Source organism: Melanerpes formicivorus, unplaced genomic scaffold (assembly GCF_026170545.1).
Source record: "Melanerpes formicivorus ecotype bairdi unplaced genomic scaffold, bMelFor1.0.p_v2 SCAF_5, whole genome shotgun sequence".
In the NCBI taxonomy this organism is placed as follows: domain Eukaryota; kingdom Metazoa; phylum Chordata; class Aves; order Piciformes; family Picidae; genus Melanerpes; species Melanerpes formicivorus.
In genome coordinates, this window is record NW_027142357.1 from 27,776,020 (window position 1) to 27,792,072 (window position 16,053).

The 16,053-nt window shown below is 39.9% G+C and overlaps 1 protein-coding gene across 1 annotated transcript in view; it reads right to left on the reverse strand.

The window, feature by feature from the left end:
• The window catches only part of CNTNAP5 (contactin associated protein family member 5), a 303,624-nt gene that overhangs the window by 166,594 nt on the left and 120,977 nt on the right, over nt 1–16,053 (reverse strand). The window contains exon 4 of the mRNA XM_068138943.1: nt 1,657–1,804. Coding sequence (XP_067995044.1) covers nt 1,657–1,804 — 148 coding nt within the window. The remainder of the gene's footprint in view (nt 1–1,656; nt 1,805–16,053) is intronic.

Sequence of the window (16,053 nt, forward strand, 5' to 3'; positions counted from 1 at the left end):
TCCCTGTAACTGCAGGCTACAGGACAAAGATGAAGACAGATGATATCAGCACAAGGAAAGAGCCTGAAAGTGCCTTTGAAGTCTTTTTCATATGATAGAAGATACAACCACAATCTGACATGAAAGTAGAGCCTGTACAGTATTTCACATGGACTAGAACCAAAACACACTGAGCTACAAAAGTTTCAACCTTTATTTCAAGTTCTATGTGTTTCACATCTGTTTGGATTATACTCTTCACTGCAGAGGTTCGTTCATTGCTAACAGAAGAAAGCTCTTTGAAAACAGATTAGATACTTGCTTTGGAATAATGTCATCAAGGGCAGTCAGCTTTCATTTATAGGTTTCAGTTTCCATGTCCACTGTTAGGGCTGGAAAAGGTCTCTTGCCTTACCAACTATCCATTCAGACTAGGCTGCTGCAGGTCTGTACTTAAATGAGTAATAGTCCACAGTGCCTGGGCATCAGCGTAGGTGGAGAGGCAGCATTTTTAAAAAGCTGAATGGTTCTTTCAGACCTACAGATAGATCTGTAGAGACTACAAAAAGGATCTCCCCATGATACCACGTGAATCAGTCCTAAGGCCCAGGTGTAGTGATGAGACCACTAAAAATCCTGGAGCTCTAATCAATGGGATTCTGCTCAGATAAATTTGAGAAGTCTCCTGAATAGGAGATTTTACACTTACTACTTTACAACCCCTTTTCTGCACCTGTCAGGAGCAGATGAGAAACTAAGCTAAATGGGGAGATGTACAAGAACAAGTGTCACTTGATGGTGACCTGTGCCACATCATATTGAGCTTACTGGTAAAATGCTGTTAATTGCCTGAAATCTCCCCAGAAAAACCTCACCCATCTCCAGCAGTATCTCAAGTCACATTTACCTATTTCAGAAACAGATTCATGGTCACCTGAGAAACAAACACTGGAATTGTGTCTCCTCATTTGTAGACTTGTTTGGTGCGAGGGAGTGATACTGGTCCTTTGTCTTTACATTTGCACTCTTTCATGGTGATAGGCAGTCCACCAATGTGTATGCTAGCCAAAACACCCCATGGAACAGTATTTATAGGCTGTTTCAAAGACTGTGTGACAAAGTGCTGCAGACCATGTCTTAGAGGATCCTCATCATGTGTTATGTGTTATGAAGAAGTCTGCCAAAGAAAACACTCATGCAAAAGCAGTTAAATCAACAGATTAGTTCTCTCAGGTGCTATAAAGTCATCAGCCTCAAATAGAATACCAGTACTAGCTGCTCGGTCTGCAGGACTTCCCTCAACAACTAATTAACTTGCTTTAAAACCAGAAATTAACTATTTAAGCAAAAGGTAGTATTGTTCCTAAGTATAGTTATACAGCCCATCCCAGGTATCTTTGTGTCCTTCAGCAGGGTGGGAAATTTTGCTGCATCTCACTGCTTTGCACTCACAAAAATCAGCAAATCATTCTGTGGTGGGTTCAGCTGTCAGAAAGCTTCACCAGCTGAGCTAGATAGGCCAGCACATCTCCAAGAAGAAAGACAAGAACAACTACTGAAAAACAAATTAATGACAGCTATGTATTTCACATTACATTTTAACTCATAAAACTTGTGCTGGACCCCTCTCAAAACACAAAAAGCTTTTTTCAGAGCACATAAGATGCAACCACTTACTATAGGAGCAGCCGAAGACCTCAACTCTCAGTCCTATCTGCCCAGCGTTGTTCCACTTTAGAGGGACGAAGCGCAAGAAGCGAGCTTTCACAGAGTGCAGAAATTTGTGGTGTACCACACTGTCAGCATTGCTGTTGCCTGTGAAAACCTGGAAGGACAGAAAGCCTTGGTGAGACACTTTGCACCCAGAAGTGAACGCAGGTTTCTGAATTAAGGCTGCAAACTGCCAACCTTCCTCCTGATTCTCAGTCTCATTCCAAAATCATTTAAACTGATTGTTAAATTTTCTTCTAGTTGTTGTGTCTTTTATGGAGGGAAAGGAAGGAGGCAGCAGCTCACAGAGGACCTCATTGGAGTGTATACAATGAGTTACAGAAGGAGGCTGCAGATGGGGAGCTTTCAGAAGGTGCTGCATGATTTCTCCAATTTCAGGATTACTCCATCAGCCTCTAACATACTCACAGTCCCTTCAGCATAAGTGAAGGATGCAGCCCCAGTTTAGCTTCTGGTGCATTCAGCATAGTAGAAAAAGGTGGTCACAAGGCACTGGGGTTGGTCAGAGCCTGGAAAGATGACCAGGAAACTAGATACACCACAGAAATCTCAGGCAAGACAGGGGAAGAGATGAAAGCCTGAGTCAGTACACAGGAGAGTCAGCATTTTGATTGTATTAGCACCCAAGAGAGTTAAAGCTTGCAAACAATAATAATTTAACTTTTTTTTTTTTTCTTGCCTACTTGATTAATTGCCTGCAACTTGAAGACAAAATTAATGGCCCTATCAGAATTATCATTTAACAATAGCAAACTCTCTCATGGATGAAGAATGACTGCAGAATTTCAAAGACACTGCAGCCAAACTTTGATCCCGCCTGAAGCATTTTCAATTCCTTTTACCCCCTTATTCTGAAGTATCAGGCTAGGAATATCATAGATGTCCTACAATCTTCAGAACAATTGAGCAACTCGGCTATGATTGGAGTTTGAAGCTAACAGTTTTCTAAGACATGAAAACTGAAGTCAGACCTCACAAAAAAACTCACAGGCAGGCTCTATTTGCAAAAGAGGTAATTTGCTTTACAATTATAAAAGTTGTACCAGGTTTAAAGGCTTCTGCAGCTCAAACTTGGCACCATTCACCTATGCAATACAAATGGAAGCACAAACTGGAATAAACCCAATAAAGTAGTTGGGGGGGGTGGGGGAAGGAAAAAGGACTACTTAGCAACTGTTTAATTTTTTACTCAACTATTGCAACTTTTCCCCAACATACTTAAAAGTAGTGTAAAACTTCAAACTCAAGGTGTTCTTGAGTTACTAAACCCCATGTGCTAGTTTTTTTAGAATCATATTCAGTAGAAAATATCCTTGAACACTTCTATGGCACAGTATTTTGAAAGCACTTATTTGAAAGCACATACTTATTTCATTTCACCTTAAAAACTCTAACCTAGGAAAGTTCTTTTACAAATAATACACCTTATTTCCCACCCACTTCAGTCATGGATGTAAAAAAAGACACCATATATTCCAATTCCTAATGCTTTGCAACGCTAACATTGCTTGCCCCTGATGAAATGATGCCTTGCAACTTCAGTTGCCTCAGTGAAGAAACATTCTTCAAAACACATGATTTATAAAGTTATTTTCACTAGCAGCTGAAAATAACATATAATTCAGCTATCTCAACTGCCCCAAAGCTTTGCTTAGCCTACATCCCTTCTCCTGGACTTCTATGGCACAAGACCTTGTTTCCTACAAGTAATAACGTGACTGTTAAATAACCTCTCGTAAGTCCAGCTTTTTTTAATGATTATTTTTGGATGGGGATACTTGTTGACATCTATTCAGCTAACCATACACGGCAGTTCAGCAATCTTGCCTGTCAGATGTTCTTTGAGGAGAGCCACAAGTAGTACTTCAGGATGTCCTGAGCTTACTCATACTGCTTTACTGATAGGAGACAAATTCAAACTCCAGCAAAGAGTACTTCAGAGGTTTTTTCCTTATATTTCAAGTGAAAAATCCTGTTGTTCTTAGTAATGAAACTGTCAGCAGAGACTAAAACTCACAGTCAGAGCTGTGGCAATGTTTGCATATTTGTTAAGATACTCATAGATGTGTAAGATGGATAAAAGGAAGTGTTGGTTTTGTTTGTTTAGAAAGTTCATCCTCATGGAATCCTGTTACGAAAAGTTTAAAATGCAGTGATGAGAATGCAACCAAAAGGTGAAAACAAAGAGGCAAACCAAAAAACACACATTAATATAACAGCATTGTCTGTCTTTTCTTTTCTTTTGTTTTTTCTCATAATCCTCTTCTACACAAGGCTGTCAATATTGCAAGTAAATAACTACTGCAAGGAAATAACTTTTTGTTTTATATAAATAGAAAATATTCTAGGAGAAAAAAAAACAAGTTAAAAAGCACAGTGCCTCTAAAAATATCTCCTTGTAATTAGAAAATAATAGGAACCAGGTGATTTGTGAACATGACTGTGTGCTAAACAGCACGCACACGCCTGCTTGGAAAGCAGGCGGGAATGCAGCTCGCACCGGCACACAGCAGCATGCAGTGACCTGCGGGTCCTTGTAGCTGTTGGAAAACCACAGGGGAAATCACAACTACCTGCAACTACTGGTAAGAGTAGCCTTGACACCCCTCTTGCAGGGCAAACCTGTACAGACTTGTTTTATGAAGCTCGTGCATGCCACACACCCAAGTACAATGTATGAGAGCATCCCCACTGCTGGCAGGCCCAGAGGCAGCCCTCTGCCTCCAGGCAGATGGTGTGTACAGCACACTTCAGGGACTGTCTGTGCACTCGAAGGAGCTTTGCGGTTTTGCGAGGTAAAACAGAGAGAGCTGTACTTCACTGTCCACAAGCAGACCCACATGCCCACCCACAGGCATCTGTGCTAGATAGTTTCCTTCACAACACCTCCAGGAAGTGCCAGAATTACCCATATCCAAATCAGTTATCTACAAATCTGATGTGCAAGTATGTAAAAACATCATTCCTGTGTTGAAACAGCCATGTTGGTAAACAAAACAAAAACAACAAACAAACCCAAACTTCAAAAGCCCAATATACCCCTTAGAGTGGTGTTTCTCAAGCTTTCCTAACAATCAAATAGCCAATGAAATTTTTGGGGAGGAAATTCCACGGGCAATGCTGTATCCATCGATCCATGCCTACCAGATGGTTCTGCATGCAGCTGGCACATCACTGCTCACCGCTAACTGCAGGGCATCACTGTGTACGCTTTTAGGATTGCTTTGATTTTCACTTCCAACTCCCACTGCTATACAGATCACCTTCTGATGTTTTATGGACCACCTGTGGGCTGTAGACCATTGATTGAATAACACCAATTGCCACAGATGGTCACTTGAAAACTTAGATCCACAGCTGACACAGAATTAGTCCATCTATTAAAGAAGATGAAACAAGGATGCAGGACCAGATTTCATAGCCCTGGAGGTTCAAATATTGATTAACAGTAAACTTATCAGTAGGAATAGCAGAAATACTTCCTCTTGAGAAACAGCCTCCATTACAACGTGTTGTTGATAGGGATTAATTCATGGGAAGGAAAAAGACAAACTGGCAAAAAACCTCAAAGCACCCACCTGCCGTTTCCCATGCAGCACAGTAGCTGTGGGAGAGCATGTAACACTAAAATCTATCAGTCCTTGCAAGTCCTGTAAACACAACAGACTGATGATTTACCTAGGAAATCCTGCTTCTGGCATTCTGTGGGCTCATACATCCAAAAGTTCCATTAGCATCAAATCTTGCCATCAGCTTCTTGAAGGCAAAAGATTTTCCCTAGTGCTGGGGTCTGTAAGGTTAACAGCTTGCCATGGGCAGGGCTGCCTTTCGAACCAAGCCTGTTTCACGATGCCTGTCTGCATGGTGCCCTGCTGTGACACAGACCATAGCACCACAGTAATATTTTATGAGGCTTTCTTTAAGAGCCAGCAAAGGCAGGTCCCACTGGCATGAAGAAGTGAGGTAAGAATAGTTTCAGGGGTTTGGAGCAGGGTGAAACCAGCCCAGTGCTGCCTCCTTGGTGGCAGCTTTTGGCACACAGGAAAGGGGAAGACCAAGACGTGCATACATAACATTTTTCCCAGTGCTCAGCCTACCTGCTTCCTAGGCTATACCAAAGTGGAAAAAAAAGCAGTGTTACATTTAGATGTAAAAGAAAACTTCAAATCTCAAGACCACCATCATTACCTGTGATTTGGGTGTATGACTCTCTTAGGAAAAGCAACAATTCAAATGAATGGACTGTTTATAGAACTCTCCCATTCAGGGGGATCCCAAAAGCTATTCAAGGGCAGTTCAGGAAAATGTCACACAACTGTGGTAAAATATGACAGCTTAACAACCCTGTAGACACACACTTTTTTCCCCTACCTCATATATTAATTCTGATCTGAGCCACACCAGTAAAATCTGATGTGCTAAATATTAGACTGCCCTTTGGCCAGACTTTTAGACTGGTCTCCACCTTGAGACAGACAAGTGGGAACTGTGGGTAAGAAGAGTGTCTGTTCATGAAAGCCTAATCAGTTCAAAAGACAGCATCAGATGCAGGACTTTATTTTAGACTCTCCTGCATGCACATTCTGCACAGCAAATGTCAGCTTATTTACAGAGTAGCAGAAGGTGGTTCCCATAATGACCCCGATGAATGTGTTTTGCTCATTCACTTTGTTAGGCAGGTAATCAGATGGGTTCAAAATGAGTATGTAAGCAGCAATATCGGCACAATCAGCCCTGAATGGTGAGCAGGCAGACCTGATGTTAACTACCTTTTAAGGGAGACATTTTAAGACATATTGGGTACTGTCATTTCTGCCAAAGTCACTCTGATGAACTGAAGTTAAAAATTAAATAAATAAATTTAAAAAATCAGATGATGACTGCACAGAGGGCAAATAATGCAGATGTCAGCAGTTCACAACATATCAACCTTCACTGAAAGAAATGCAAGCACAGAAAAGTGCACTCCGCCTTCAAATCTCATCCATGACATCACAGTATGATGCCTCCAGTGTCTAAATAGATGAGGACAGAAACACACATAATTCAAGCTATCCAGCAGCTTAGTGAAGGAATCAAATTGAGATGAAAGGCAGCTAAGTCTGTCATAAATCTCAAAAGTGCAATACTTAGGGGAAAGAAAAAAAACTACAACAAAACAACAGTGTCATTCTCCCTTTTAAACTTCCTTCACAGTATCACAGTATCACTTAGGTTGGAAAGGACCTTGAGGATCATCGAGTCCAACCTATCAACGCAGACCCCATGACTAGACCATGGCACCAAGTGCCACGTCCAATCTCCTCCTGAACACCTCCAGGGTCGATGACTCAACCACCTCCCTGGGCAACCTGTTTCAAGGACGAATGACTCGCTTGGTGAAGAACTTCCTCCTCACCTCGAGTCTAAACCTCCCCTGGTGCAGCTTGAGACTGTGTCCCCTTGTTCTGGTGCTGGTTGCCTGGGAGAAGAGGCCAACCCCTTCCTGGCTACAACCACCTTTCAGGTAGTTGTAGAGGGCAATGAGGTCACCCCTGAGCCTCCTCTTCTCCAGGCTAAACAATCCCAGCTCCCTCAGCCTCTCCTCATAGGGCTTGGGTTCAAGGCCTCTCCCCAGCCTTGTTGCCCTTCTCCAGACACGTTCAAGTGTTTCGATGTCGTCCTTAAACTGAGGGGCCCAGAACTGGACACTAGGATGAGAAAGATCAGGAGCTAGGAGTTAGCACTGTGATACAGAACATGTTTCCTGGAACATGCCTCCCAGGACTCACTCAAATATTTGATTGTACATGCAGGGTAAAGAAAACATGCATTTTTGGCTAAGAAGCAAGACAGAAATCTGAAGCATGAAAGGGAATGCATTGTCCAGCTTTTCACATTTTCTAGGTTGACATGAACTCTGACTCAAGGATAGCTTTTATCTTCTCCAGAGGCAACAGACTTTCCTCTCTACTCAAATTCATGTTACCTAGGACTCATTTCTGTGGGAGTATTGAGTCCAAGCATTATATACACATTCTGGGGGAAATGGTGACAGAAACCAAATTACAGCAAAGGCCCTTTGTCTCTATACATGTAGAGATTGAATGTTACCATGATGAGGACAATACAGCCACAAATGCACCATATGGAAACTCAGCAGCCTCTGATTTGAATGAGATGCTACAGGGTATTTTTCACATAACAGTCATATTGCATGAGTACCTGATAGCAACACCTTGGGCCAGAACAGGTCTGCAGTGACATTTTAGAACAATAAAAAAATGTATTCATAGTTTCTGCTGTGAAATGAAAGCAACTGTCAGTGCAGGCAGTTCTAGAATCTCTCCCCTTCACCTCAGCCCTGCCCCTGCCCTGAAACCTAGAGAGATTATACACAGATGAAAAACAAACAAAAATCCCCAAACCAAACAAAAAAATTAAAAAGAAAAAGAGGTAAGGTAAAGAAAAAAAGGTAAGGTAAAGAAAAAAACCCACAACCTGGAAGTCTAAAAGTTCATTTTACTTTTTGCCTTCCCTACATACTGTACATGTCAACAGTGAAAAAATCTTGCTTTGCTTATGTAATAAAAAAAGCCCTGCCCAACACATCAAAGCCAGAACTGTTAATATCCTGTCACAAGGAAACACAGCAAAATGGCTTTGCTGACATCTCAATCGCACTGTGTTGAGCCTGGGAGCTGCTAAAAGCTCCACTTGATTTGGAGGGTGTGTTAAGAGCAGCTCTCCAGCATGGGGGCTTATGGCAGGTCCTGGCCCCTGGGAGTTGCCCTCTTTCAGCATGTGGCCTTAAAAGTCCTTTTGCTATTAGCGGGGGGTCAGACCATTGGGAGAAGGAAAAGATGAAAATGAGGATTGCTTGGCTCCTTGAAGAGCTACAGTTTAGATCTCTGTTTTCACTACCACGCAGCCACATTTGGCATATGGACAGCAAACTTACTCATTGTATTTTCTTAGTTTTTTTTTCCCAAGAGACAATTTTAATTTTGTTTTGTTTTTATTTTCAAGCAGTCTCTAAAAATAAAGTATATTGTTACTTCAAGTACAAGAATCCTGCCTGCTTTTGAGAGTCAGTGGGAGCCTTTTCCACTAAGTAGGTTTCAGTCTGAGCCAAGGATGACATGACTGCTAGCTTGGTGTAGGGACTGGAGGGCAGGATGTATCTTCTTAGCAGCATATCACTTGTCTCTGAGCATCTCCTCCTTCTTCACATCTGTCTTTCCTGTTAATCATGGTCTTTGTAACAAAAGGTAATCAGTCATTCCTGGTTTACCACCTTAGCAAAGTTGCCTGTTTCCAGGCTCAAGATTTCACTTCCAGGCTGAACACTGTGACTTTAGCTAGTTTACAGCCTATCATACCATCAGACAAAGAAGCCTCTGTTCCCCTTATGTTTCTTATTTTCTTTCCTAACAGCATCTACATTTTGCCTTTTGTGATACCCATCCTTAACCAGAACCTGAGAAACAATATGCCCTGGCACAGTGTCAGAGCTGCTATTGGGAGGAGCAGTGGGGGTGGGGGGGAAATAAAACCACACAAAAACACAAGAGGCACCTGTCAAAATTATCTTCCAACAATGCATTATCTGGGGAAGTTACAGCCACCCTTCCATTCCTTCACACTCCCCCCCCCCCCCCCAAAAAAAAAAAAGGCAGGTCTGTACAGTAAGAATTACAATGAATGGCTGCAGTATAGGGTTGTACTGGGAAGTATGCATTCCATTTGTTATTGCTGAGGGGCTGACCACTGTGCTTCAGCAATTCAGCATCTGCCTGGGATCCTGACCATTAGTCAGTCCCCTACTAGCCATGGTAATTTCTTTATACAGGAGGGTACACAGTCCATGGGAAGAGATGATGCAATAACGTGGCAGTATCCATACTACTTCATTACTTCCTTGAATAATCTACTCAAGTGGGTTAGTTGCAAATAGAATAGAATAGAATAGAATAGACCAGACCATGTTGGAAGAGATCTTCAAGATCATCATGTCCAACCTATCATCCAGCACCACCTAATCAACTAACCCATGCAACCAAGCACCCAGTCAAGTCTCCTCCTGAACACCTCCAGTGATGGCGATTCCACCACCTCCCCAGGCAGCCCATTCCCTAATCTACCCTGCTACACCGAATGCATACTCTTCTCTCTGCTTAGTTACTTTCCAAACACAGGAACAAATACTCTTAACAGCATAAGCCATATTTATACTAAAGAGGTTGTTTATTATCCTTCTGCTAACAGTAGAGATATTCACAGATTCTCCAATAAAATCCATAATTTTTGCACTGTCAAACTACTTTGCTTTTTTCAAAAATTAGGGAATATCCATTAAGACAATCAATGTTATAAACTGGTGTTTTCTGGATTGATACAGCACCTCTGAACTGACAGCTGGGTCTCCTCAGGACAATACAACATTTCTGTTAAGACTGAAGAAAAGGAAACAAAGTACTAGAGAACTTTTGACTTTTTATGCCTTTACAAAAAAAAAAATTCTCTTTTTCTGATTTACCCCTATAAAATTCTAATTTCTTTTCTTGCTTTGCTCAGCAGCACCTCTCAATCTGCTGGTTTTCTGCAACGGAATGGACGGTTTGATCTTCAGTTTGAATTATTATCAATCTGTTTCCAGAGTCTAACAGACTGTACCTTGGCAAAGTCTGAGGTATTGTGTCCAGCACAGACCACTCCCAAAGGGCAGCCTGAGGATAGCGAACTCTTTCGAAGAAAAGAAAATTTACCAAGGAATAATAAATTATCTATATCACTTGACCTCATGACTAGAAAAATGGTCCCTGTCTTCTTCTATTTTCTCATACAGATGAAGCCCAAGTGTTTGATCCAATCTATAGCTGGGCAGGCTGCCCTTGTTCTTCCCAGCAATGAGCCAAGTGCAATTTCCTCATTCTACTGAGACACTCTTCACATACATATGGGATGTTGCATCTCACATAACTTCATTCCAGTGATGGATAATTGATCTTCATCTTTAGTTTATAGAATCAGCTCTGTCTTTAGAGCACCGGGAGGTGAAGCTGTTATTGCTGTTATCATTATCACTACTACATAAATTAATAATAATGGAAGAAAGAAGCAGCAAAATTAAACCTATAAGTTACAAGTCTAAGATAATGTTGGCACCTAATTCCTGTTTCTGCTGAGCCTCCTGCAATTTATCTTAAAGGCAATCCTACATATAGGTAGTATTTTAAGCTGTATCATAGCAAGGATAAATATTTCCCCAGTACCTTGACTAGATTAACCTCAGCCAATAGACTGAAACTGCTCTTTCCACTGCCAGCGCTAATCATAGATTTCAGTTCTTCTTCTGCATAAATCTCATGGAAACCTTCATGCTTTACATTAAATGAGAAGGATTAACAATGCAGTGAATGTGTTTGTGTGTGGCAATGTTGGGGAACTCTGAGAACCCTCCCTGTATTTAGCTTCATCAAAGAGAATTTAATTTCAATTTAAACACCTAGTTCTGTACACTTGGTACCTCTCTTGTCATAATTTGCCTGACAGATCCAGCAAGATGACACCAGAGAGGTGTTAGTTATTCCATGCAACAGTGACTTTAGATGAATATTGTGCTTCATTATCTTACATTATTTCCCTGTTAAGAAGTTTGATGGCTTTTTCATTTGGATTACTAAAGTAATATCCTGCAGAAGATAAATAGGTAGGCTTGGCTTTCTCTACTGTTTTATAATGCACTGAAATGTATACGCACACACTACTTCTTTTGCTACACATTGTCTTCTGCACCACACCTCTGTGCTCCCTCCTCTCACTAGAATGCATGTGGCAGCCCTAACAGCAGGATATGTAGTGCTGATTTATAAAAACAGATCAGTGTTTAAGCAGTTGTTATGGATTACCCATAGGAAGGCAAACAAATCCAGCAAATTGTCATCCTCTCTTGTACCATCTCCATTTAAGGAAAGACAACAAAGAATGAGGAGTGGAAATACTCCTAAGCCTTGCATTCTGTGGCACTAGGTTCAGAAGCCTCACCCACCATCTTAAAAGATGAAAGAATATGAAGTAGTTCATTTCTCTATGGACCTGCAGCCCAATATTTACCTCAGTGAATACTTGTAAAGAAACCAAATCAGAACTATGGCTTAGTGAAGGGAAAAGATTTAAGTGAAGCAAAAATGAGAACTACATTTTTAAATGGCATGTCAATAACTTCAATGTAACATCTCTTGAAATAATTGGATATTTTGCTTTCCCAGAGTGTTCTTTTATCACACATATTGTAAACTGCCCCTTCTCCTTTTACTTCTATAGTTTTCACTGAATTGTAGCCAGGCAAACACTTAAAACTAGAAACCTTAGCAGTCTCTCCAATGGTACCAGTATTTCCCATGGAAAATGAGAAATAGTGTTTCAATAAATAAATAAATAAACATAAATCAATAGCTGCTTAACAAGCCCTTCTCCTGCAGTGTGAAATCTGGCACAAGGCTCTTTTATTCTTTTTAATCTTCTGATCATTGGTAAATGAAAGAACCCAGGAGCTTGAGCCATGAAAGAGCTTGCCTTTAGAACAAGGAAAAGAAACACCTAACATTTTTTGAAAATATTAAGATGAAGATATTGTGTTTAAGACTTTTTTTTTCTCTTCCCCTGCAAGCAGTTTGAGTAACTACACCTTGAAAAGTAACAGAGAAGTGTTTTAGACAATGCAACCCACAGAGAGGAAAATTAACCTATTACAAGATTTCCTTTCAAAACTTCTGCATACTGTGAAAGCTGCATAATAAGCTGTGATAGGACGTATGTTCACTGTTCAGTCTTCAGCAAAGACGAGCTCATTTTCTGCCAAACAGGAGTGTGAAAATATATGAATTTGATTGCTAATAAAGATGGATACCAACATGTCCTCAAGTTCATCTGCATCAACAATGGGGTCTCAAGCACATTTGAACTCCTCAGGTTTCTGCTACATAGCATTAATGAAGACCTGAATTTGGTCCTCATGCTGAGAAAACACAGCATTAAGACAACAGTTATTTAAACTACTACTAAATCAACACATTATGACTAAAAATGCAATGCAGGCTCCCAGCTCTTTTATTGTATGACATCCTTGGAGAGTCTCAGTTTAGCATTCTCAGAGAGTTTGATTTCCTTCTATGTTGATGTTTATATGAGTCATTGAGGAATGAAGACAGAGAGAGAGACTTTTATCCTTGATTACAGCACAGGTCAAAAATGGACAAAATGCACACATTTTAACCAGTAAATGCATGGTCCCAGGAAGTCAAGTCTTGTTTAAGCAGAACATGTCACTACAGTTCTCTAGGGTTATGTCATACGTACACACGCTAATTCTGGAAGTCTAACTAACCTGGGTGAAAGCCATGTTTGTTTGAAAAGACATCCTCACAGACATATTGGGAGCTTAGTAAAAAGAAGACATTTAGAAGAGGTAGTATAGCTGCAGGATACAAATGACATGAGAATGGAGTGGAAAACACTGTGAAAGTAATGTCAAAACCCAAAATGGACAAGCAGTAAACAATTAATCATCCTCATATTTATATGAATTGAGTTATCCATAACTTGACCAGGTGATGTTACCATTTCACACAACAGAAGATAAGGCAGTTAAAAAGATCCATGAGTAGAGAAAACACCTTTGAATAGAGTGGGTAACTGTCATAGTGATTTCAACTTGAAATTTTAGAGAACAGAAATTCACATTACTGGAGTTGGTAGGCAAGGCACCTCACACAAAGACACACTTGCTCAAGACTTAAGCAGCACTCAGGATGAAAACTGCTATTGAGGAGCTGCTCTACAATACTGGCCACATTATACTGAAATTCCCAGTTCTGAAAATAAATTTCCTTAAAGGAAAGCAGACCAAAAAGAGCTATTTTAAGTAGGAAGACTCCTTTATAAAGAAGAGATGACAATTAAAGAGTAAAAATGGAGGATGAGTTCTGCAAATACAGAACACCAGCAGAATGTTTACAAAAATAAAAATAAAATATGACTTAATGTAAGGCATAAAAACTAGGAATAAATGCCTCTTTATACATGGGACAGGAAGAAAGCCTGAGGAAAAAAAAAGTATGTAAGACAAGCTTGAAGACAACAAGGTTATTGCCACGATGTTAAATTAATTCTTTGCATTAGAGTAGGGTAATTTCAACTCTAAGCCCTTTCTTTTGGGGGAATGAGTGAGACAAAACATTTTAAATTACAGTACTGAATTAACATATAAAATAATCCACTAAGATCTCTTAATACTCTTCCAGAAGAAAATTCAATATGAAGTTGCTGAACTGTTAGCTGCAGCGTCTATCTATCCTATCAAGGACATTGACTTCATTACCAGAGAAACAGAAGGTAGCAAATGCAGCCCTTTTATAAAGGGCTTTGAGACAGGCCCGAGTACTCACATACAAAAAACATCCATAAATAAGTAGAAATTATTTTTAAAATCAGAATAAACAAGCAGGCACTTCATTACATAATGACTAAAATACATTGTTTTGTTTTGTTTTTTCAGAGGGAAGACAGACCTCACAAATTTATTAGAAGTCTTCAAAAGAATCAGTTTATGCATTGATAATGATGGTATATTTGTAACTCTGCACTTGCACTTTCATCAAGTTTTTGTTGAAAACCATTGAAAAACAAAAAGCAAACCAACCAAGCTGATATATAACAAAAGGGAATGTGCCCTTACAGCTTAATTTATTAGATAAAAGGAAAGAAAGATTGGGAGGAAAATTTTCAGTGGACAGTACAGGAGATCTAGTCTAATCAATAATATTTTTCAACATGGGATGTAGAGAACTGAAACAATGTCATGGCAACATGAAATTTGGTAGCATGTAAAACTAAAGACTGACTGAAAAGCTCCACAAGGATCTGATGATACTGAATGATCAGGCAGTAAAATGAAAAATGAACAGCATCAGCAAATGTAAAATGCCAGGGTGTGCAAACAAAATCATCCTCACCAAACACCTCTCCCCTGAAATAGGTTGCAAACCTACTACCATCATCCAGGAATATTGAAGACTCATAAACTATTGTATGCAAGCATCAGTTCTGGTCTCAAACATGATTAAAAGCCCAAAGAGGTTATTAGGAATTACTAGATATAGTAAAGAACAAGCCAACCAGAAAGTATCCAAATGGTGTTGCATATTAAACAGCTATGTGGCCATGACTTGAAAATTGTGAAGCTTTGTCTCTCCATCTGACAAAGATGCAGTTGGAGTGGAAAAAAACACAGCAAACAGTAGGTAGGTCAAATACCTTTGGAATGTGGAAAGATTGAGCAAGATTTTTCAGTCTGAAAAAAATGGTATCTGAAGTAGAATACAACACAGAGCTATCAAATAATGAATGGCAGACATAGCAGGAGACTGGGGAAATATTATTCATGATTCCTAGCACATGAAAGCCAGACAACTAACATCACTTTCAGCGAACTTGTGGAACAAACAGATTTTATTAGAGATTTCTGGACATGATTTTTCTAGTCAGATTTTTAGGACTGTCTATATGAAACATCAAATCTACTGCTAAATTTTGCTGATCTCTTCCCCAACTCTGAAAAGAAAAACGAGTAGAAACTACAAAGCTGATAAAACATGTAAACTCTTAGATTAAGATGGGTATATTGAGATTCAGAATTATTCAGTGCTTCAGAGCATTTACTGACAAAGGAGTTGAAAACACTCTGCTCCTTTTCCCTTATTGAAAAAAAAAAGACAATGAAGATTTCTTGTTTGGAGCTGATGACATTTCACAGGAAACCGTGCATAAAAAAAACCCCAATTAATTTTATTTCTGAACTATATATTCATTGGCTTATTTTCCAACAACCAAACAGAAGAAATCTGAAAACCAATAAAAACATAATTTGATTTCAAAGGCTCTATTTGAAAAAGATCTCTGTTAAAAAAAAAAAAAAAAAGGAAAGTAGTAAATGGTACTGACACAGGTAGTTTTACAGAAGGAAAATTTCTCCATAAATTGAGTAGTGTATTGGGTTGGACTGAGCTGGAGTTAATTCTCCTCACAGCATCTTTCTAGTGCTGTGTTTTTGCAGCAGTAGTTGATAAGATAGCAGTGTTTTGGCTACTGTTGAATAAGTATCCAGGCTGTGGTTGTAGCGCCGAAGGAGTTGGTCTCTTCTCCCAGGCAACCAGCACCAGAACAAGAAGACAGTCTCAAGCTGCACCAGCGGAAATTTAGGCTCGAGGTGAGGAGAAAGTTCTTCACTAAGAGAGTCATTTGCCATTGGAATGGGCTGCCCAGGGAGGTGGTGGAGTCACCGTCCCTGGAGGTGTTCAAGAG